The following is a 23,913-nucleotide window of genomic DNA, read 5'->3' on the forward strand; positions in this document are numbered from 1 at the left end:
TTCACCCTTCAGTACGATCCGCTGGAGTCTCCCCTTTAACCAGTTCCTTATCCACCTTACAACTTTCATATTCATCCCCATCTTTTCCAATTTATCTAACAGTTCCCCATGCGGAACCGTGTCAAATCAGCAAAGAATAAACTCCGAATAATTTCTTCTTACTAATTCAAAGCTAGCAAAGTGGAGTATAAGGCAAAATAATCAAAATGGAGAACAATTTTACTTGAGACAATTTCTTCCCATTAGGCTTTTGGCTTACACTGGGATCCCTGGATGTCTATACACCTGCTCCCAGGAGAAGACCTCTAAGATAACAGGGACGGTTTAGGAAGTTTCATCCTATCAGCAGTAGTGCTGTATAGACAATCGCCACCTCCCCTTTGAACTCTTATTCAAGTGCTCTCTTCACCATCTCACTCTTAAGTCTTCCTGGTGGCCATCAGCTCAGCCAGGAGTATTAGTGAGATTCCCAGATGAGATGGCATCTGGATGTTTGCTTTTTGTGTCGTCCCCCCGCCCCCCACTGTTTAAACCATCAACCTCCTGTTTTCTTCTCCAAAGCACCCTGAAACCTGTGAGGAAGTACTTTATATGTTTTCAGAGTTTGTTTCTTTATTATTTAGACAGGACAAAGCCATTCAAGAAATCACCCTGTTTTTGGCATTGGGGAAGGTTGTGCAAGATCAGGCCAACTCATCCCAGAGATTGTTCAGTTCAGTGCATTACAGTCTGTTACCAACTGGCAGATAAGTCCTTTCCGTCAGGAACTCAGGCCCATTCAACTACAGCTGAGACTGCCTCTAACATGCCTAGAATATTTGTGTATCTGAGATATGCAGAGCAGCCTTTTGGCACTCAGCCCACATCTTTATCAAAAATTTTACCCTGGATTTGGTGATGTGAGCGATTCTTAGTTAACTGTAGTTAGGATTCCCTAGTACTCACCTCCTATTAATTTGGAAGTGCTAGCTAGTCTCTATAAGAGGGATCCACACAAGACTCAGAGAAAGAACAGTTGATTACCTTACAGTAATTGTGATTCTTTGTTTTGTCTGTGTGGATCCCAAAAGCTACAGATTACAACAGGGGATTGATCATCAGGGCTCTTTAGTTCTATAGACAACTGTTTTGGCCAAGTTACTTTGCTGTGCTTCAGATTTCTGCTTAAATGGGCATAACATATGCCTTCGTCATAAAATCATTGAGTCTTTATATTTATAAACTACTTTAATACTGAAATGAAAGTCGTTGTAAATGTTTAACTTTGTATTATCTCTTTAGTGTAGAAGTAGCATTCATTTTGCAATTTTTTTTTTTTCAATGGCCTGGAAAAAAAGTCATGCTGTCAAGTAGAAATATGGTTGTTTCTCTGCTACTGCAGAATTTTTTTGAAGGTAGGTCTATTTGCAGAACTTAACTGGCTTTAAAATCTCTAGTTATGGTGAATCCCTTTAATTTTTGGCTAATATTATTGTCAAACATCTTTCTTTTTGTCTTTGTTAGTTGCATAATGTGATCAGAGGACTGTGTAGTAAAGTAGCTGAAGTCAAGAATGAGAGTTAAATTTCTGAACTTTTAAAGAGGATTTTATTCACTTCTCTAACAAAGGCAGAGGGAAAAAATATTTTCTGCACTTCATCTTTTTCAGCCACCCTTCCTGATGGAAATAAATTTGCTTTTGACTATTATTTCCTTTGTTTCATGACTGATGTCCATTGGTGATTAAACTGTAAATCAGTCTCAGAAGGAACCTTTTCCCCTTAAAATATACACATTTATTTAAGGGTACTTTTAGTTTGTCTTGGGATTTTTAATTATTTTGGCACTTCTTCTTGACCGGGTATGTGTATTTTGTACCAGTTGGTAATAAATTTGAAAATTGTGCTATAAAAAAAATGGTTCGATGAAATGTAATTTTTTTCAGGAATTGTTCTTTCTTTTCTTTAGGATAAAAGATTGCCCTCTCAGAGAAAATTAACTTGTGGGGTTTTGTTTCTTTTGGAGCAACAACTCAGTGAACTGATGATAGCAGTTAAAGTGCATTTGGCAGCTGACTTTGTCACAGTAAAAAGTGACTGCAAGAAGTGACAAACTGCAAAGGATTTGAATGTTCCCTGGCTACTGAGAATATGCACAGTATCTCAGATATTGGAGTGGCTGCAGTTTCAACATAGATAGTGCTTGTAAAGATGTCGGTTAGCGCAACAGAGAGTGACCCTCCTAGATTCTTTGTGGGCGGTGAAGATGGAGATGAATTATTGGATTCATCCAGATCTGCTGACTTTGATCATTTCTATGACCATGCAGAAGAGGAGGATGAAGAGTATGATTCTGTAAGTACTGTAGGAAAGTATCTTTTTTCAAAGGTATAGTTAATGGCATAACTTATTTTAAAATACTAAAGGCTGAGAAATATTATTCTCAGAATATGCATTAGGAGTTTGATTCTTTTAGTTGCTGAGTGCATTAGACTCACCACAGCAAAATATTTTGAGTACACGCTTAACTTAAATCATAAGTAGTCTACTAAATTCAGAGTTAAGCATGTGCTTTAGTGCTTTGGTTGATTGGAGCCAGGCAGCTCAGAATCTTGCAAGACTGAGTCCTTTGTGCAACATGTAGAAATAAAGGCATCAATAAAAATAACATGACTTTATGGCGGGATGGGCACACTTTTTGGGCTGAGGGCCACATCTGGGTGGGGAAATTGTATGCAGGGCTAGGGCAGGGCGTTGGGGTGTGGGAGGGAGTGCAGGATGTGGGAGGGAGTGCAGTGTGCAAGAAGGGGCTCAGGACAAGGGATTGGGGAAGAGAGGGGTGTGGGGTACATGAGGGGGCTCAGGGAAGGGTTGGGGTGCAGGAGCGGGCTCAGGGCAGGGGTGCAGACTGTGGAGGGGGCACAGGACAGGAGTTGGGGTGCAGGAGGCGTGCAGGGTGTACAAGGGGGCTCAGAGCAGGCAGGGTGCAGGAGTGGTACAAGGTGCAGGCAGGAGGCTTAGAGCTAGGAGATGGGAAGCAGGAGGGGTTCAGGCTCCAACCCGGCGTCGCTTACCTAAAGTGGCTCTGGGATGACAGTGGTGCGCACTGGAGCCAGGGTAGGCTCCCTGCATACCTGCCCTGTCCCCAGCCCCAGGCGCTTCAGGAAGTGCTGTGGCCCCTGAGCGAGGGGAGGTCGGAGGACTCCACGTGCACTGCCCTTGCCGTGCCTCCAGGTACCTCCCCCGAAGCTCCCATTGGCCGCAGTTCCCCATTCCTGGGCAATGGGTGCTGTGGTGGGCGGTGCCTGGAGGCAACGGCAACACACGGAGCCCCCTGCCCGGGGTCCGGAGGGACGTGGTGCCGGCTGTTTCTGAGAGCGGCGCAGGGCCCACGGCACCATGGGGGACAATTCCATGGGCTGGATCCAAAGCCCCGAGGGGCCAGATCCAGCCTGCGGACCATAGTTTTATGGTCTTAGAATAAGTATATCTACTAGCATATTTGTAGCTACTTCCTCTTGCTGCTACAGGACTCTTCTTTGGCCTTCATCAGTGTAGTATACAAGTAACTACGCAGATTACTTTAAAAAGATTGGGTCTTAATGACTGTTATTGGTGAGTCAAGATATTAACCCAGAGGAAAAAATGTACTTATAAAAATTCTTCAATTTAGAAAATCACTGATTAAGGTCCTTGTTTCCGCTTTAATATGAATATGAAGAAAGTCACATGCTAATAACTTCTAAAAAAAATTCTGAACATTTTTTTTCCTTGTGTGTTGCTTCAGAGTTCACATATGTGCAATTTTCTGGTGCTGCAAGTTTCAGTTAGTAAGCAAGTTAGCCTCTGCAATCTTGCAATTTAATTTACATTGTACTGTACTTAACTTCTGAAGCAGTGATCTAAAATTGATATTTGGGTGATCGCATAGTCACTCATGATGATCATGGTAGGGTAGTGAATGAAAAACAAGATTTTTTTCATTCCCTCAATTACTCCTCATTTTCCGGTAATTGACTGCCACCTTTCCACTATCCTATTGTTTCTTACACTGGTCTCTAGAAATATACAAGGAAGTAGAGTTTGTTTGGTATTTTTTTAATTTATTTTTTTATTTAAAGTATACCATAGATCGAGGTAGGCAACTTATAGCACGGGTGCCGAAGGCGGCACGCAAGCTGATTTTCAGTGGCACTCACACTGCCCGGGTCCTGGCCACCAGTCTGGGGGGGCTCTGCATTTTAATTTAATTTTACATGAAGCTTCTTAAACTTTTTAAAAACCTTATTTACTTTACATACAACAATAGTTTAGTTATATATTGTAGACTTAGAGAGAGACCATCTAAAAATGTTAAAATGTATTACTGGCACATGAAACCTTAAATTAGAGTGAATAAATGAAGACTCGGCACACCACTTCTGAAAGGTTGCCGACACCTGCCATAGATGGTCTTTCAGAAGGTTCTGAGCTTGGAGTTACAGTTGGTGTATTTGGTAACATCTTAGTTTGACTGATATAGTAGCTCTTGCTTTTCAGTCTGTCTAAATCATTATGCTATAACTCTTCTTAAAACTACAGTTCTCAGCTCAGCCTTTGCTTCAGAATAATACTAGAAGATGCATAACTTGACTTTTCCAGGAAGTGGTCACTAGACTACACTTTCATCGATTGTGAGCATGTCTGCTTATAAGCTAAGTGCAATACACCATTAATGCATCATAAGACTGCACAGTTAAAATCAATTAAGAAAAGCAAACTAAGCATCCAATAGCATTTGATAACTTGGACTGTATTGGCTTTTGATATATTTGTGGTATACATTAAGAAAAAGTTGTACACTGCACATTTAAATAAATCCACTTAAAATCGTCACATTTTCTTATCTCTAAAAAATTTGCTTTCCTCCTTTGCTCTTTGAAAGATCCACTCAAAGGAGAAACCAATATAAAGAGAGATTGTGAAAGTGGCTATACAGGAGGTGTTTTAAAATGCACAAAGTAAACAGAAAAACTCGAGAGAGTTTTTTCTAATCTGTTACAATAATCCTACTTTATTTGTAACAATAGTGTGTAATAAAATAAAAGGAGGTTTGGGGCTTCTAGGTATGTCTAAATTATTTACATTAATTTCCAGGGGACTCTTCTGCATAATCTCATTTGTTTTTGACATTCACAACTCAGTTTTTGATTATCTCAAATTTGTGCCTGAGAAAAGCACCTATAACAATATTCATAAGTGTGCAGTAGTGCATCAGAACATATTGCAACGCTAGTGCTGCTGACAATTTGTCAAGTCATTCTTCATGTGGCGATAGTAAGGCAAATTGTCAAACACTGTTTTTTGTGAACATCTAATATTGCAAATTGCTAGAGGATAATTTAAAAGTAATATCTACAAATGTTGGATTGGAATATAATGTTCCTGTTCATTGACTAATTAAGCATTTATTGTACCCTGGGAATACTTAATCACTCACCTTATCACCACAAACAAAAAAACCCAACACCACTAACGCTTATTAACTTTATTTTTTGTGTTAGCCACCAGAAAGGCTGATTGTGGTTGGGATATGTTCCATGGCAAAGAAATCCAAGTCCAAACCAATGAACGAAATTCTGGAACGCCTCTCCATGTTTAAGTACATCACAGTGGTAATATTTGAAGAGGATGTCATTTTGAATGAACCTGTAGAAAACTGGCCTTTATGTGACTGTCTCATTTCTTTTCATTCTAAAGGTAAAGCTTTCCAAGTAGTAGCATGAACCTCTCACTTTTAAACTTCATTTTAGCCTCTTTTTTTATTCTTTTAATTGAATATTTAGCCGAATTACAAGTTAGCAGTCTCTAGGGGCTTTTTGTTTTGGGCATTTGGAAAAAATTAACATCACAATTATAAAATTTTAAACTCGGCTTTTAGTATTTCAGCTATTACAGCATTAAAATATTATTGTATTAAATGTTTGGAATCATTTAGTCTGCTGTGGTATTTGAAATCTAATTGCTGACCAGACAAATAACATTTACTTATGAAGCTATCAAATGTACTTGTTCACCTCACCCCAGTAAGCACAGGACCATTCTCACTTAAAGAAATACTTTTGTACATCTATTGAGGAATCTTGCTCTGTAAGAAACATTCATTCTGGATAGTCACATCCCTCTACCTCTCTCCTCTGTACACTGGCAAAATACCAAAGTATTCAGTGACTAGAGATGTAGAACACAGTTTTCTAATGGTTGGAACGAAAGGGCAAGGAGCCAGAGGAAAAGTTATTCTAATCGTCTAACTTGATTTACTGGGTTACTAGGCTATGCTGACTTTTATGCATAGCTCAATTCAGCTATAGATCACACTGATTAAAACATAAAAAAAAACCCTCTACTCATTCAGGTCATATGTATAATATTGAAATTGAAGGTTTTTTTAACCCAAATACTTAACATGACACTAGTAAGTTAATATATATTCCTTAATAAACCTTGTTTAGGATTTCCACTGGACAAAGCAGTTTCCTATGCAAAACTCAGGAATCCATTTGTAATCAATGACTTGAATATGCAGTATCGCATACAAGACAGGTAAGTAATAACCACAAATCAGATATAAACCACTTCAGCTCCGTTTTACTGAAAATCAAATAAAATAACTATTTAAGACTGTGAAATACTGGTAATATCTTGGGATTGTCATCGCAATGACAACACCAATATGCATTATTCTACAGTAGTCTAGTAAATATACTGGCTGACACTATCTCAAAAATATTATGTGTATGTGTACTTGTGTGTGTGTGTGTGTGTGTGTATATATATATATACACACACATGTTCTTATGTTCTTACATACATACATGTTAGAAGACAGTAAATTACAAAACAAATGACTAGTAAATAATAGATAGGTGTATCTTGTTGACCTTAATCTGGAATTAGACTGTACTGCTTTTGATCAGTCCTTTAGAATTATTTATTACTTTATGTTGTGGTGTCTCTTAGAGGTCTGGCCTAGGTCAGGACCTCATAGTGCTAGGTTCTGTACAAACATATAGTAAATGACAATTTTTGCCTCAAATTGTTTACAGTCTGAAAGTAAATCCAGAATGGAGTGAGGGGAATGCCTTTCTCAGTTTGGTAAGATTTAGCATATAGTGGGTACTACTGCAGTCGAAATAGTAATCACAAGTTATCTCGCTTAGGGTTTGTCCCTAATGTCTTTCCGTTACCCACACCAGTTGAGTCTGTGAAGCTCAAGCAGTGAGATCCTGATGTTGAGATTTTAAAATTAATTAAAATTTTAACTTTTTTTACTTTCAACTTTGTTCTGTGGAGACATTTGTAATTACTGTCAGTCTCAAAGTATTATTTCATAAGCATTTCACTTCGTCGTTGCACGAGACACTTAGTGACAAACATTGAAAGATATTGGCAATGGTAGAGGCCAAGATAGTAGTAATTGTGAAACAGTGGTTGTGAAACAAAGAGAGGTTTAGCTGAAATTATATTAAATCAGGGGTGGGCAAACTACGGCGAGCTGCGCCATGTGTCTTGGCCCTGCTGTGGCCGGGGCACTGGGTTGGTGGCCACACCATGTAGCTTGGTCCCACTCCGGCTGGGGCACAGGGTCGGGGCTGCGTGATGCGGGTTGGCCTCCGCTCCAACACTCTGGCCTGGGCGCTGAGTTGGGTTCCACACCACGCAGCTCTTGGAAGCTGCAGCATGGCCCGGCTCTGGCTCCTATGCGCTCTAGTGGGAGCTGCAGGGGCGGTGCCTGTGGATGGGGCAGCGTGCACAGCTGCCTGGCTGCACATAGGAGCCAGAGAAGGGACATGCCACTGCTTCTGGGAGCCACTCGAGGTAGGCACCGCTCGGAGCCTGCCCCAGCCCTGATCCTCTCCACACGCCCCAGCCCACTGCCCCAGCCCTGATCCCCCTCCTGCTCTCCTAACCCCTCCATCCCAGCCTGTAGCACCCTCCTGCAACACAAACCTCTCATCCCCACCTCCACCCCAGAGCCTGCACTCTAAGCTGGAACCTGCACCCCTTCCCACACCTCTGCCCCAGCCCTGATCTCCCACCCTCTGAACTCCTCGGTCCCAGCCCAGAGCATCCTCCTTATCCCCAGCCCCATCCCAGAGCCCACACTCCTTCCTGCACCCCAACCCTAATTTTGTAACCATTCATGGCCCACCATACAATTTCTATTCCCCACTGTGGCCCTCAGGCAAAAAAGTTTGCCTACCTCTCTATTAAATAGAGGAGTCTCACTGAAATGCATGGAGAAGTTAGTTATGTCCCAAAAAGTCAGATATTACATTTTATATACTATTTGTTATACTTATGTACATTATTTGGTTGTAGAGTTCATGTGGTTTATTTGCTACGTTTTTATCCACAACATTTATGCAAAGAAAAAGCCTGTTCAGATGTTAGTGTTCTGAGTTCCCACTGTCATCCAAAGTATCTTCTCCGTCTGCATCGTGACCTGGCAAAGAACTCTGGGTAGCTCAAAAGCTTGTCTCTTTCACCAACAGAAATTGATCCAATCAAAGATATTATCTGACTCACCTTTTCTCTCTCCATCATGAAAAGCAAATATTAATAAATGAATAGTTAATGAAGTATAGAAATACTGGAGCCTTTTGTACAGTAAAAAAAAAAAAAAAAAAAGTACAATTTCAGACACCTACCAGTTGATGACCAACAGTTGTTGCAGCAGTGCACAAGCATTTCAGCAAATTTGGAATTGCACTTGCATGGAGTAAGTCTCTCCATACTCTGTTCTTCCTGTCTTGTGACAAACTAAAAGTATTGACATTGCAATTCGCACTGGTTCAGTGACATTGGTGTGAAGTGCAACTGTCTAAATAGACATCCCTTAAAACACTGCGTACGTGAACAAAGTACCATGATAGTTATGATTATATAAAGTAAGCTTTGGGTTTCATGGACTATAAAATGTAAATATTCAGACTTTATTGCTTTGGTTGGATAAGCTTTGTGGTCTTCTTTTAGGAGAGAAGTGTATAGCATCCTCAAAGCTGAAGGCATTTTACTTCCTCGTTATGCAATTCTGAACCGTGATCCAAACAATCCCAAAGGTAACAGATTTTCCTAACTTTCTTATTAAGGTTCTATTCTGACATCTTGGAATATTTTGTTAAACATTTTGAATGGTAACCTTTAACATTCTGAACCCTCTGCTTGCCTGCACCCACTTCTGTGCCCCTTTCCTTTAATTCAGTCAATGACTTCCTGCTCATTGCAAGGGGGAAGGAGATGGGGAGGAGCAGATGCTTACAGCAAAAGTTCCCTACAAAATATAGTTTTTAACTCTGCTGTGGAGGTGCTTGCCATGGTCCCTCAGAAGCAGTCCCATCCTGAATAACTTTACCAAATCTGGCTGGCTGTTCTCCCTCAGCCCAACATAATGAGACCACACAGGGCACAGATACTGGGAGACAGTAGGAGGAGCTAACATTTTGAGCTGGCTGAGAGCTGTCATTCTGGAGAGTGCTTGGGATGAATTGGTACCAAGGAGCTTGCACAGTCAATGCGTTAACACTTAAACAGACTTACAACAAAGATGTTGCTCCTGGGCTAAAAGGGTCAACATCAACAGTTATGGCAAATATGCAAATAACTTCATAATGAAAATAGGCTGTCCAAGCTTCTGTTGATCTAACTAAGGTATTTATGTGACCCTCATCTCTAAAGTATCTGAATGCTTCACAGTCTAATCTATTTATACTCACAGCATACCTGTCAGGCAAGGAAGTGCTACTATTTGTACTTCAATTCCCATCTGTAAAATATAGAGACTGTATTTAATTAAATAATCACACAATTCCCAGTAGTATTTATGAGAGACTTTAATATTCCAGATATAGATCAGATGACAAATGCTACTACTAATAGGGCCTAGATTTTCCTTAATGTGATAGCTGACAGATTTCTACACCAAATAGTCACCAAACCGACATGAGGTGATGCCATTTTAGATTTTGTATTGATGAGTAGTTGAGGACTCATAGAAGAACTGATGGTTGGAGACAACCCTGGTTTGAGAGATCATGAGCTAAATCAGTTTAAACAAAATGGAAGGAGAAACAACAATAGGTCTGCGACTAGGGTCCTTGATTTCAAATGGGAAAACTTACAAAAATTAAGAGAATTATGGAAGTGGACTGGACTGGAGAACTCAAGGATCTGAATGTGGAGGAGGCTTAGAACTACTTTAAGTCTAGGTTGCAGAAGCTATTGGAAGCCTGCATCCCAAGCAAGAAAAAAAAATTCATAGGAAGTGGTTGCAGAGCAAACTGGATAAACAAGCATTTCAAACAGTTGATTAAGAGAAAGCAGAAATCCCGTCTTCCATTCCTTGTAGGCTAATTAGCCAGGAAGGTTACCCCTTTGAGATCAGAAAGTGTAACTGTCTGGCTGGTGGTTCTTGCCGACATGCTCTGGGTCCAACTGATAGCCATATTTTGGGTCGGGGGGGGGGAATTTTCTCCTTGGGTTAAATTGGCAGAGACTTTGGGTGGGGTTTTTTTTGTTTGTTTGTGTGTTTGGTTTATTTTTGCCTTCCTCTGCAGCATGGGTCACTTGCAGGTTTAAAGTAGAGTAAATGGATTTTCTGTAACTTTAAGTCTTTAAATGATGATTTGAGGACTTCCATAACTCAGCTAGAGGTTAGAGATTTATTACAGGAGAGGATGGATGAGGTTCTATGCCTTCAGTCTGCAGGAGGTCAGACTAGATGATTACAATAGTCATTTCTGTCCTTCAAGTCTGAGTCCTTGAGAGGCAATCCATCTGTCCTGAAAATTCACTCTGCTTAAGATTGTTGCCTTGGAATTGGATTTATTTATTGTTTTTCAAAAAAACAGAAGTTTCTTTCTCACTAAAGTGCAAATCTCAGTGCATCCTTAACTGCATGTCGGCCTACTGATGATTCCCTAATAATTTTTTAAAAAATGTAACAAATTTTATTTTTTATGTAAGTCTTGTAAGACACTATATCTAAAATTGAGAGAGGATCCAGAAAAAAGGGTTTAGGGAACATTGGGATTGAGGGAAATACCACAATTGTGTTCCGTGAATATAACTAATTTCCTCTTTGGAGGGAAGTTGAATGGTCTTTCATAAAAACTGGAAAAACTATGACGTTTAGAAGGCAAGCTGAGAGCATAGGTCAGAATTTTCCAAAATGATTGGTAATTTTTGAGTAAAACATTCAAAGTGCCTCAATCACTTTCAGTTGATTTTCAGTGAAGTATAAGTCACTTTTGAAAATAGGGCTGGGGCTCATAAGTTAATGAGGGATTTTTGGAAAATTGTACCCATTGGTACCTCAAAATTTGGAAGCTTAATTTGATTCCTGTTAGAGACCTGACTATCAGAAAGTGCCACAGTACCCTAGATTAGAGACTGTTAAAATAATACAATGGAACACTCTAACTTCAGACTTAGTATAACAAAATGTAACAGCTAGATGGACAGGAGTTAGAGCAATAAGATAACCTGGCAAAAGCTAGTGGGAAGTGTGCTTTTTTTTTAATGTTGTGAGTGTATATAGACTCAGTATTTCATGTCACTGCAATAGAAAGTAAAAGGGATTTAAATGAGGAGAAACTGGTGGCCTAATATCTTGCCTCAGGAAAGGCATTCCACATATAAGGACAGCTTGAAAGAAAATGGGATATTTGAAGTGGATTAATGGAATATCAAGACTGATATCACTAAGATGGTTGGCAGGAAGGCCATTAGAGATCCATTTTTGGAGAAATAGATGTTCCTGGCCTACTAGGTCCTTATCACATTTATAGTAGAGACATTGAACCTGGATCCTTCTAATATACATGGATAAATACTCTCTCACACCTGATGTTGTCGGAGGAGTGGGGAGAGAAGAGGGAATGAAGATGCAAGTGTAGCTGTGATAGCCGTAAATGAAACAATCTTACTTCAAAAATATTTCATAAAGTCACTTACTTACATCATCCATTTAACTATTGAAGTCTCTTTGTGTTCCAACTTTTTCTTGTGTATTGCATTTGAGTCCAGTAATTTAACTACAGTGGTAACATCAGGCATATGAGCAATGAAATAAGGTTGGATGGTAGATCAAGTTTCAAAGTTCCTTTTGAACTTTCCTTAAACATTTTAAACAATTGGATAGACCAGAATTTCTTCGTCAACTTTTTCCTCCTCAGAAAAAGGCACTCACTTTGATGAGATTCTAGCTCTTGTATCATCATAAAGTTTGTAATCCAGAAACCACAGCCAGGAAATTGCACACAGCCTGCTTAAGCAAATACTGTAGCTGGCTGGACTTTGTGCAATAGGCAACTTGAAAAAAAGGGAACTCGATTCAGTTGGAAATTGCAGTACAAGGTACTGAACGTTTGCCACGTGTTTATATATCCATTATGATGCAGTCTTACAGTTTATTCCATTAATAAATACTTAGTTTCAGATATTTTAAGTTTTTTGTATTTTTAATTTCATTGGTGGTAGAATTGTAGCATGCTATATGTTATCTCAAAAATCTGAATTTCTATCTGAGAGTTGGTTTCTAATCTAATATATGGCAGTGAACATGATTGGCTTGAGATGATTAAACAGACACTTTTGGACAGAATGATTTCTTGAGGTTATGTACAAGTATATACATCTTCTTGAAATAAGAGGGTGAGGGGAGAGATGCTAAGGTGAAGAAAACATTGATATACCAAGGCTGGCTCTGCCCAGTTTGGAAGGATGTGACAATGATGGTTCATTTCCCTGTTCTGTAATGCCAAGGAGATTGTTATGAGCAGGTGTTGCAGCATAGATGCTGGCTCTCTCTCTCCCTGAAATTGAGAGACTGAGGCAAGCAGATTGGATTAAAAAAAGATCAGTGATTTAAAAATCTTTTTTAATAGCATTTTTTTATTAAAATACAATATTTTTTTAAACTATTTTCAATTAAATTTGAAATCATAACTCACATTACAAGCTAAACTTACTATAATCTATCAAAAAATAGTTTAAATTAAATTTTAAAAAAATCAGGCAATGCATGTTTGCTGCCAAAGTTTTAAAAGGCAGACCAGTGAACTGGTGGAAGTCACTGGCTAAGTATGTGGAACCAGTGTTTGTTGATGCGCTAGACCAGTTTTGATGGCAATAGCTTCTTCTGCAGGCACAGAGTATATTTTCTTTGTTCAGTTTATTCAGTTAGTTGAGTTCAGCGACTAGTTAATCAAAAGTTGAGAAACCAATTGGGAGCTCAAAAAGTAGGAAAGCTTATTTTTCTCTTCCACTGTATGAATTTAAATGAGGTTTAGAGGATGAGATCTATTAGTTCTAAAATCTTGAAGGACATAGTGACCAGAAACAGTCAGCTCAGTTCACTAACTATTGGTAATGCATCCTTTTTTTTAATCAGATCAGTCAGTTTTAAATGTAAAACATGTTTTGAAAAACTCATTCTTCTTATGTATCATGCCTATTTAAGGTAGTTTTATTTAACAAATAAACAATTTTAAAATCCTAGTTTTATACATTTTTAATTGAATTCAAGTTTCCGTCCACAAATGACAAAACCATGAATAGAAAATCAATCTAGTACATAAGAAATGTATCACTCACCATTTTCTGCCATAATAAATGGATCAATTAAACACCTGAATAAATATATGTTAAATTATATAATTGCTTAAATAAATGTATATAGATAAAGTGTATCCTCCTGGGTAGCAAAAAGAAGTACCAAATTATACCAACCATTGAAAATCTGCTTTTCTTTAGAAAAATAAAGTACAAAGGCAAAATGTGATTAAAATTAGTGATTTAAATCAATTTCATGTATGCTCATTTAACTCATAATTAAATTGCTTTGATTTAAATCAATCCACCCAGGAAGCAGGGGTGGGAGAGATGCTAGTGTGTTCTTTCTCTGTTCCTAGATGATGCTTGTAAATCACTGTTGCACTGAGAAAGTAATTCCCAGTGACCTGCAGGGAAGAAACACAGATACTCCCGAGACAAGGTGAATTCCCTTCCTGCACCTGTAGGGATGGCAGAGAGATGCTAAGTTATGGAGAGGAGGCTGATGAGCAGGCACCAGTGCACCATAGTTCATTGGTTAAGTGTTTTAGGGCTCAGTCCAGCACTGATGGACTAGATCGAGTAGAGGTTCATCCCCAGTTTGTACCAGGGAGATGTTCTGATGCCAAATCTGGGTCTGTTCCTAGTGCTTCCTTCCTTGAATGACTGCTCCAAACATGATTTATAGGAACTTAAATTGGTGATTCAGTTTCAGTAGTTCAATATTTTTCTTGTCTTAAACTGAAGACTAAAGATATTAATTATAAATTGTTAATTTTTGAAAAGTGAGTAATTGTGACTTTTATTGTATATACCTTTACTGCTTAATATGTCTCTAATTTGTGCTCGTTTCTCCAGAATGCAGTTTGATTGAAGGAGAAGACCAGGTGGAGGTGAATGGGGAAGTTTTCCAAAAGCCATTTGTAGAGAAGCCAGTGAGTGCCGAGGACCACAATGTATACATTTATTATCCAACATCTGCTGGCGGTGGAAGCCAGAGGCTTTTTCGAAAGGTGAGGAAATTGCCACACTTAAATTATTAAAAAAAAAAAATTGTACTGAATTACTATAATCTTGGTTCTATTATAGAGACTTAAAAAAAAAAACCAAACTTTGAAATATCTTTGGAGAATCAGATGCAAATCTACACAAACCAGAATCAAAAGACCAAATCCTCTAGCAGAGGTATGGCCTTTGTACCACAGAAGTGGTACAAAAAGGGTCTGTAATCTACCTGCTGACAATTTCTTTAACATAGATATCCTAGCAGACCTCCTCTACACTGCAACCAGGGTTGTCTTTGCCCACCATCTTGTTGCGCACATGAATGGATTCATTTTCAAGAATACAAGTTCCCTAATATATTGGTGGTTTAAACTAAAGTGATGAGAGAACGAACATACACAAACTCCTCTTGAGGAGGTTGTGTGAATTTTCACCTCAAATACTCAAACAGGTCAGAACAGAAGCTGTTATAGAGATCTGTTGACCTGAATCTGTTGACTAAAACTAGAACAAGGTTCTTTCTAGTGACAATGCATTCCTGCTAACTATTGATTAAATAAAAAGTTATTGCAGTTAGCAGTGAGGATGCATACTGAGGCTGGATGTAATGTAACTTTGTGTATAGCTTAAATGTAGTACTGTATAATTTCAGAATCTGTTCCCTTAATCTGGTAAGTGCTGCAAAATATTAACACAGAGGTAGCATTGTACCATTTTATGGTATAGAAGTAGTCAGTCATTTGGGAAACTTTTGTTTATATTTTCAACCTCTATTAAATAGATATGACTGCATAGTCAAGTCTCTAAATCGTTTAATGTATTTGTATCTATAAAGCCATCCTTTGTGGAATATGTTTAGTTATCCAAAACCAGGACGGGGAAGGAAATTGTGGAAGAAGAGACAGAAATCAGCTCTGTGTATGTGCATATTTAAGGAGGTGAAAGGGTCTATCTTAAAGAGAGACTTTAATAGAAAATATTTGTTTCAGATTGGCAGCAGGAGCAGTGTTTATTCCCCTGAAAGCAATGTGAGAAAAACGGGCTCCTACATTTATGAGGAGTTCATGCCTACAGATGGCACTGATGTAAAGGTATGAAACTGCACATTCTGATTTATATTTAGAACAGTCAAATACTCCCAAGAGCTGTGGCAGTTTTTGAGATGAAAATGTGTCTTGTAGGGTGGCAGGGCTCAGGCAGGCTCAGTTATTACAAGACCGTTGTGGGGGGTCTTGTAATAATTTCTGTTGTCAGAAAGGGGTCATGGTGCAATGAAATTTGAGAATTATTAGTATTAGAAATTATTAGTTATTAGTAGACATTTGAGAAGTATTAGTATATTTACTAATAAACTATGACTAATTATAAATGTACACTGCTGTGAAGAAAATACACTGAAAGTACATTGTTAATACATTATCTATACTTTTTTTAGTTCATTTGCTTTATATATTTAGTTTTTATTAATTTAGATTTAAAATAATTATAAAAGACTAGGCATCCTCGCATTATTATTAATAAAATAAAATTCCAGCAGTGTTAAAGTAATTATTTCAACAGGAACTCAGCCAGTCACCTACAGAATTTCCTTCCCTTAATTGTGTGGGGAATAGATCCTGGAAAGTCACCAAATTCATGTTGCTCCCTCCCATGGTCCAAAACAAGTTCCAGAATCTCTGAGCCCTTGCTGCGAACACCCTACCAAGAACCCCCTCTTATAATGAGGGGGAGATCCTGCTTGGATACTTTGGCTGCCCAGAACTGTGACAGTATGGCATATGGAGAGGCAGTCTTTTGGGTAGGCCTACTCCCAGGCTAGGTAGAACTTTATGGGTCATAACCAACATCTTAAAAGCCACCTGAAGACCAATAGGAAGATGGTGCAGTGCATATCCCAGAGTACTGATGTTGTATACTCCCAGTTAGATGGCTTCCTTGGTAAGCAAGCTGCTGCATTGTTCACCATTGTCACTCTTCAAATGTTTTTAAGGTGTAGCCCCATAGAGAACACATCGCAGTAGCTAATCTTGAGGTTATGAAAGCGTGAGTCAGAGCCTCCTAGTGAAACACAAATGGTAAAAGGCAGCCTGTGTTGTAATGCAACCAAACGGAAGCTGAGGGTCTAAAATTAACCCTAAGCTGTAAACTCTCATAACTAATGGATGTATTCCAGCAATCAGAAGGACTGATGTTACCTCCACCATCTCATGCAGTTGCTTTCCCAACTCTGCTCACTCTCATCCATTTCTTAATCTCAGTTAGACACTGGCTGAGCTACTGAATCACATCAGATGTGATGGAGACATACAGTTGAGTGTACCTGAGAATTCTTTGGGGAGAGGAGCAATTGCCCACAACTACCTATTGACATCTCGGAGAGAAAAGAACAAAGCTACTGAAGACAGAGTAGTCCTGACAAGTAACATCTCCCTATGATCAGTGGTATCACAGGCAGCTGATAGAAGTAGTAGTACCTGTATTGACAAATGATCTTCATCCAGGAGGAGATTATTGAGCACTTCAGTCTGTGCCAAAGCCACACCTGTATGTAGTGTGACAAGGGCCTAGGAGGTGAAAGACCTCTAGATACAGTGAGAATTGTCTCACTACAACCTTCTCCTGGTCAATAATTAGTTAGATTGTTAGTGTCAAGTGATGACTTCTTGAGTAAAAGCAACACTGCAGCTTCCTTTAAAGTAATAGGCAGCCTGCCAGCTCTGAGGCATTAACAGACTCCAAAAGTAAAAGACTCAGTACTTCCACATTGTCGTTATCGCCCAGGAATGACATACATCCAAAATACAGGTTCAGGTATGAAGTTCTCTAAGTACCTCAGCAAGTATTAGTGGCTGAAATTCTAGAAGAGAAGATGATGCCCTTGTTCTCTCAAGACCAAACTCTTCCACCACAGCAGCATCCCTAATTTGATCAGTTTTGTCTGCAAAAAAATCAAGCAATTTCCTCGCAACAGGAGGTACGTGGACTAGCTCCCAAACTGAGATAGTTCAGTAAAATCAGACATTTTACCACTCCATATATATATCTGCTGTCTGAGACTTCGCAGGTCCTATGGTGGAGGAAGAGAACTTACTCTTTGCTTCCTGTACTGCCACAGCATATGAGTTTGATCAGTTGTAGCATAAATATTTTTTTTTTAGCCTTGGCACAGACCTCCACCACTAGTGTTCTAGCTATCTTCCTTCCTGCTTTGTTTATCACTGATAATCCGTCAGGCTGGATGTCCTGTGAGAACAAAGTAAAGAGGGAGCCTGGAAACCACCTCATCATTGGTTAAGAGCATTACCATCTAATTTGCAGTGAGTCTATATAACAGGATTCTATTAACAACTTCAGACTGGGTTCTGTGGAAACCGGTAACCTGGTCACTTAGAACACACAGGGAACTGTGGTTAAGGCGTGATTGAGGTATAAGGGAACACTTACACCTGCTGGTGTGCTGTAGACCGAAAGTTGGCCTGTGGGTGGCCACACAGTAACTTGCTGTGTAGACAAGCCCTCGTAATGTTTTTGAACATGTGTATGCCACTACATGATCTGAAGTTGACATAAACTCGGAGTAGCTAAGTTAATAACTTCTAATTTTTAAATAAAGGTGTACACAGTCGGTCCAGACTATGCACATGCTGAAGCTAGGAAGTCCCCAGCTTTGGATGGCAAGGTAGAACGAGACAGTGAAGGAAAAGAAGTGAGATATCCAGTCATCCTGAATGCAAGAGAGAAGTTGATTGCTTGGAAAGTGTGCCTTGCATTTAAGGTAAACAGACCACTTACTAGCTGATAAAATGTGTAGTACTAATCGTTTACTGTGTGAAAATTCTGTTAGTCAGTGCTCATAAACAGAGGTATTATTGTTAGAGATCTCCTGGGATGGAAAAAGAAATTAGTCACTTTTTTTTTTTTTTTTTTTTTTAATTCTGGTGAACTTCTACTGTTTTTAAATAATTAGTTTTTTAATATTCTTACTGCATACTGTCCGAGGTCATAAAATGCGGAAAACCTATTCTACTGCAATGTCTTCATGAGTTAGTCTGCCTGTGCTGGAAAGAGGACAGAGTACCACAAGAAATGAGATGCCAACATCATCTCTCTATAAAAACAAGGGTGACAGGAGTGACTGTAACACCTATCGTGACATTTTCCTTCTTAGGATTATGGGAAAAGCCTTTGCCCAAGTTATCCGGAATAGACTTGCAGACCCTTGCAGACAAAATCTATCCTGAATCACAGTGCGACTTCACAGCTGAAAGGTCTGTTATCGCTGAGATAACTACCAAAAAAAACAAACCCAGCAACAAATAATGCCCTTTTACATAGTGTGACAGGATCAGCCAGATGGCTACAAGAGAGTGCTGGAAGGCAGATATATTAGCCTCAGATTAAGCAGGTCCCTTTTCCCTGGGTAAGGTAACAGGGCAGTTCCAGAACAATCAGGAACTTGCTGGAACCAGTTAAGGCAGACAAGCTAATTAGGACACATGGAGTCAATTAAGAAGCTGCTAGAATCCATTAAGACAGGAAGGCCAATCAGGGCACCTGGTTTGAAAAGGACCTTACTGCAGTCAGTGAGGGGCGTGCAAGGAGCTGGGAGCAAGAGGCGTGCAAGAAGCTGAGAGTGAGTAGGCGTACTGCTGGAGGACTGAGAAGTACAAGCGTTATCAGACATCAGGAGGAACGTCCGGTGGTGAGGACAAAGAAGGTGTTGGGAGGAGGCCATGGGGAAGTAGCCCCAGGGAGTTGTAGCTGTCTCACAGCTGTTACAGGAGACACTAAAGACAACTGCAATCCACAGGACCCTGGGCTGGAACCTGGAGTAGAGGGCGGGCCCGGGTTCCCCCCATCCTCCCAATTCCCTATTTGATATAAGAGGAGTTGGTCTGGCGTGTGGGTCCCGCAGAGGGGAAAGTCTCTCGCCTGTCCCCCAACCCATTAGGTGGGCCAGCAGAGACTGTGGGGATTGTTCTCTTCCTTTTCCCCATGCTGGCCAGTGATGAGGTTAGCCGAGTGAATGGCAGGTTTGTGCCACTAACAAAAGGAGCCAAACTGAGGACTGCCGAAAACCTCTGAGGTGAGCAAATACACCAGAAAGCGCAGAACCCACGAAGGCAGAGCAGGAACTTTGTCACAACAGCCTTTGTTGATCTCACAAAGGCTTTTGACCTTGTCAGTAGAAGTAGACTATTTATGCTTCTAGAAAAGATTGGCTGTCCCTCTCAGGCGTGATTTGATCTTTCCATGAAAACACGTATGGCACAGTTCAATACAACAGTTCAGTTTCTGAGGGTTTCCAGATGCGTAGCAGTTAGGCAAGGTTGTGTACTTTGCCCCAACTCTGTTTGGGATCATCTTCTCCTTACTACTGAAACAAGCTTTTGGTTCCTCAACCAAGGGAATCTACTTGCACTCAAGATCTGATAGGAAGCTGTTCAATCTTGCAAGACTCAGATCTAAAACCAAGACTTGAGACACCCTTATCTAACACTTCCTCTTTGCTGATGACTCAGGAGTGACAGCCCACACAGAAGCCCATCTCCAAAACCTTATGTATGGTTTTTCCAAAGTTCTTGGCAGGCTTTGGGCTTACCATAAGCCTAAAAAGGATTAACATAATGTGCCAAGGAGTTGAGAAAGCACCCTCCATCAAGATCAACAACAAGTTCACGTACCTGGGATCCACTATTGCAGTCAACCTTTCACTTGAAATGGAACTCACATTGGAAAAACCGCCACAATGTCTAGACTAAAGAAAGAGGGTATGGCAAAACAACAAACTGACAAAACACACAAAGATCTGTATGTATTGTGCATGTGTTATCAGCACACTTTTTTATGGAAGCGAGATGTTGACCTTACACTCTCATCAGGAAAAGAGGCTCAACAGCTTTCATATCCGTTACCTTCATCAAACCTTTGGCATCTCCTGGAAGGACAGAATCACTAGCACTGAAGTGCTCAAACTGGCCAGCATACACAGCATGCAAACACTCCTCAACCAGAGATGCCTCTGCTGGCTTGGGCATGTGTGCTGAATGAATGATGGGCACATCCCAAAGGACATAGTCTACAGCGAATTGGCATCTGGAAAAAGACCCAGAGGACACCCAAAATTGTGTTTCAAGGATGTGTGCAAGTGAGACCTCAAAGAAATGGACATGGATGTGGACAACTGGGAAGATCACACTCAAGACCGCAGCCTTTGGAAACGAGCTAAACAAAGGTCTCCTGAATTATGAGGGGAAGCAGTCCAGCTTAGCAGAGGAGAAAAGAGCTTGCAGAAGACAGAGCCCAAAAGGTCAAAACATCACCTTGAAATTTGACAGATGCAGCAGAGATTCTCTCTTGAATGGGTCTCTTCAGCCACAGCCGCGGCTGCCATAAAACCAACTGAGTACATTTTTTACCTCTCGGGGTGGATTCTCATGGTCTCTTGAGACTGAGAGATGCCTACTATTGCCATTGTGGACAAATAGAGAGAGATGAATTCAGAAAACTCATACATAAAATAGACATAGATTATTACGACACGCATATTTTTCTCTCCTGTTTTGCATGTGTGCATACTAGCTTACATTCACTCAGTTTAATTTGTAAAGGTTGATTTTTTTGTATTAAACAAATCTATTTGCATTCAGCTTGCATAATCTTATATATATGCTTTGTTGGTAACAATGGACCTTTAGTGATGCAGTTGCAGTTAATCACATAGATGTGACTCCTAACTGGTGCCAGCACTGGTCCCAGTGCTAGAATATATTAAGCTGTAAAGTCTTCAGTGATGTCAGAACCAAGAGTCCCAAATAAAGTATATAGTTTTTGTATTTGAAAACTAATTTGAAATAATCTGGATAAGGAGCAGAATGTCTTTACTAATAACTATTTAAGGCTTACGTCTACACTATGAGCTAGGATGTGAGTCCCCTCCTCATGTATGCATACTCACGATAGTGCTCAGTTAGTTAGCACAAGTATAACAATAATGCTGCTGTGACAGCACTAGTGGGATAGGAACTGCCTTTTGTTCTATGTTTGTAAAGAACCTAGCACAGTGGTTCCTGGTCCATGACTGGGGCTCCTAGGTGCTATAGTAATACAAATAACAAATAATAATATTCTGAAAAGAAATGGTTAAAAATGGCATTACTGCATCAATTTTATAAATAGCATATTTTTTGGTAATTCTGAGAGATAAGAAGGGTGGGCGTGTGTTTATCTCTCTCCATATCTCTTACCGCTACCAGAAAAGAGGATTCTGCAGTCCAAATTCTATGGACAGTGGGAGTTCTGAAGATAATGTGGATGCACAAGTGTAACGGAAAGCAGAATTTGGCCTGCAGAATTCATGTTGCTACTGATGTGTGAGAAGTTAAGAACTCAGGGTGGGATGTAAGGCAAGTAATTAGGAAAACATTGTGTATAAACTGAACAAATTTAATATGGAGTCACTGAAGAACAATAAATATAGAACCCACAATGGCATTTTTGTGTTGCCTTTTCAGATCAGAACCATACTTAACATGCAGGTCTGGAAACACGAGACCCTTGACTGAAATGGAAACTGTGCTTTTCACTATTTATTCTTAACAGCAAACAGTTTGTGGCTTTGACTTGTTGCGTGCTAATGGCCAATCCTATGTCTGTGACGTCAATGGCTTCAGTTTTGTGAAGAACTCCATGAAATACTATGATGATTGTGCGAAGATACTTGGGTAAGAGTTCATTAATTGATATTATATGATTGCTTTATATGTTCATGCAATCATTTCTTTGCTGTGGAAGTTTTCATCCAGTTTCCAAAGTATTTCTGTCTTAAACATTTTTTTTTTTTTTTGAGGGTCCTTTTACTCCAGGATTGAAACAAGTTCACAGAATCTTCTGGATAGTTTTTTCTTTAAAGCAGGAAAAGCCTTTGCTTTTAAAGCGAGCACCATCTAGAATAACTAGAAATGAAAAATAAATGTATAAAAGTTTATTTTTTTTATTTTCATGTGCATTCCCTTATGCCTTAGAAAAGTGACAATTGCAGAATTCAAAATCAATCTGAGAACATCTTTGTTAGACAGAAAAAAAAGAAATATGCTAACTTGTTAAATTTGCTTAATGGATTAACTAACCCAGATAAAAAGTGCAAGTTAAGGTGTGCTGTACAGAGAGGTTGGTTGAAAGCACAGCTTTGCACTGCCCTCGTCCGCAGGGCCGGCGCTACCATTTAGGCGACCTAGGCAATGGCCTAGGGCGCCAGAATTTTGGGGGGCGCTATTTTACCAGGACGGGGCGGCACGTGGGTCTGGGGGACGTACCGCAGTCATTTCGGCGGGCGGTCCGCTGCTGGAAAGGCTCCGGTGGAACTGCCGCAGTCATTTCGGCGGACGGTGCGCTGGTCTAAAGGCTCTGGCAGACCTACTGCAGTCATGCCTACGGCAGGTCCACCGGAACCTTGAGACCAGCGGACCGTCCGCCGAAATGACTGCGGTAGGTCCGCCAGAGCCTTTAGACCAGCACACTGTCCGCCGAAATGACTGCAGCAGCTCCACCGGAGCCTTTCCAGCAGCGGACCGCCCGCCGAAATGACTGCGGTAGGTCCACCGGACCCGCGGGGGACGGCGAAGTGGCCGTCCGCCTAGGGCGTCAGATACCCTGGCGCCGCTCCTGCTCGTCCGAGCGCGGCTTTGGGCCTGGCTGTTGCTGCCCACATTGTGTTGAGGCATTCATCAGACTACTGTAATTCATACTGGCTACAACAGCCCAAAGGGCTGAAAATTTAGGCCAGGATTGGTGTGATCTAGAAGGATCCTGACTGTGCCTTCCCTTCCTTCAACCATGCCCCCTTTTCTCTTCTACTGTGCCACTGATTTGTTGCGCATAAACTAGGGTTATTCTGTGTTGGCCAGTTAAACTGTCTTTACAACAAGATTATACTAGTGGTGTAGTGCAGAAAGGCCATACTACACTGAATCACCTGAGCTGTGTGATACAGCATGGCCAGAGGGCAGCATAAGAGTGTTAGCAGGGGGCCTTATTCCCTGCCAAGGGAGGAAGGTTTGCTTTAGATTAACTAGAGCACCTGACTCCAATTAGAGCACCTGACTTCATTTAGAGCACCTGACTCCAGTCATGGGATATAAACCCCTGCTTCAGTCAGACAGGGTGTGGTAGTTGAAGGAGAAAGGTTGGATTGGAGCAGAGTGCAGATTGCAGCAGAGAAGAGTTTGTCCAGAGAGAAATAGAAGGTTTGGAGGAGTGCTGCGGTGGATTGGGAAGCCCAACAGAAACCCTAGGTAAGGGGCACCAGGCTTGTATAGAAGAGAGGCGAGAAGCCCTT

General features: G+C 40.4%; 1 protein-coding gene across 11 annotated transcripts in view; it reads left to right on the top strand.

Annotated features, from left to right (window-relative positions):
* The window catches only part of PPIP5K2 (diphosphoinositol pentakisphosphate kinase 2), an 85,388-nt gene that overhangs the window by 14,081 nt on the left and 47,394 nt on the right, over nucleotides 1–23,913 (top strand). For 9 of the 11 annotated variants that reach the window (XM_032763443.2, XM_032763448.2, XM_032763450.2 and 6 more), the window contains exons 2-9: nucleotides 1,948–2,333; nucleotides 5,522–5,717; nucleotides 6,470–6,560; nucleotides 8,994–9,079; nucleotides 14,430–14,584; nucleotides 15,566–15,667; nucleotides 18,190–18,351; nucleotides 22,179–22,300. In XM_032763443.2, coding sequence (XP_032619334.1) covers nucleotides 2,190–2,333; nucleotides 5,522–5,717; nucleotides 6,470–6,560; nucleotides 8,994–9,079; nucleotides 14,430–14,584; nucleotides 15,566–15,667; nucleotides 18,190–18,351; nucleotides 22,179–22,300 — 1,058 coding nt within the window. In that variant the 5' untranslated portion in view covers nucleotides 1,948–2,189. The other 2 variants (XM_032763445.2, XM_032763447.2) reach the window with 2 other exon arrangements.

Source organism: Chelonoidis abingdonii, chromosome 6 (genome assembly GCF_003597395.2).
Source record: "Chelonoidis abingdonii isolate Lonesome George chromosome 6, CheloAbing_2.0, whole genome shotgun sequence".
Taxonomy (NCBI): Eukaryota; Metazoa; Chordata; order Testudines; family Testudinidae; genus Chelonoidis; species Chelonoidis abingdonii.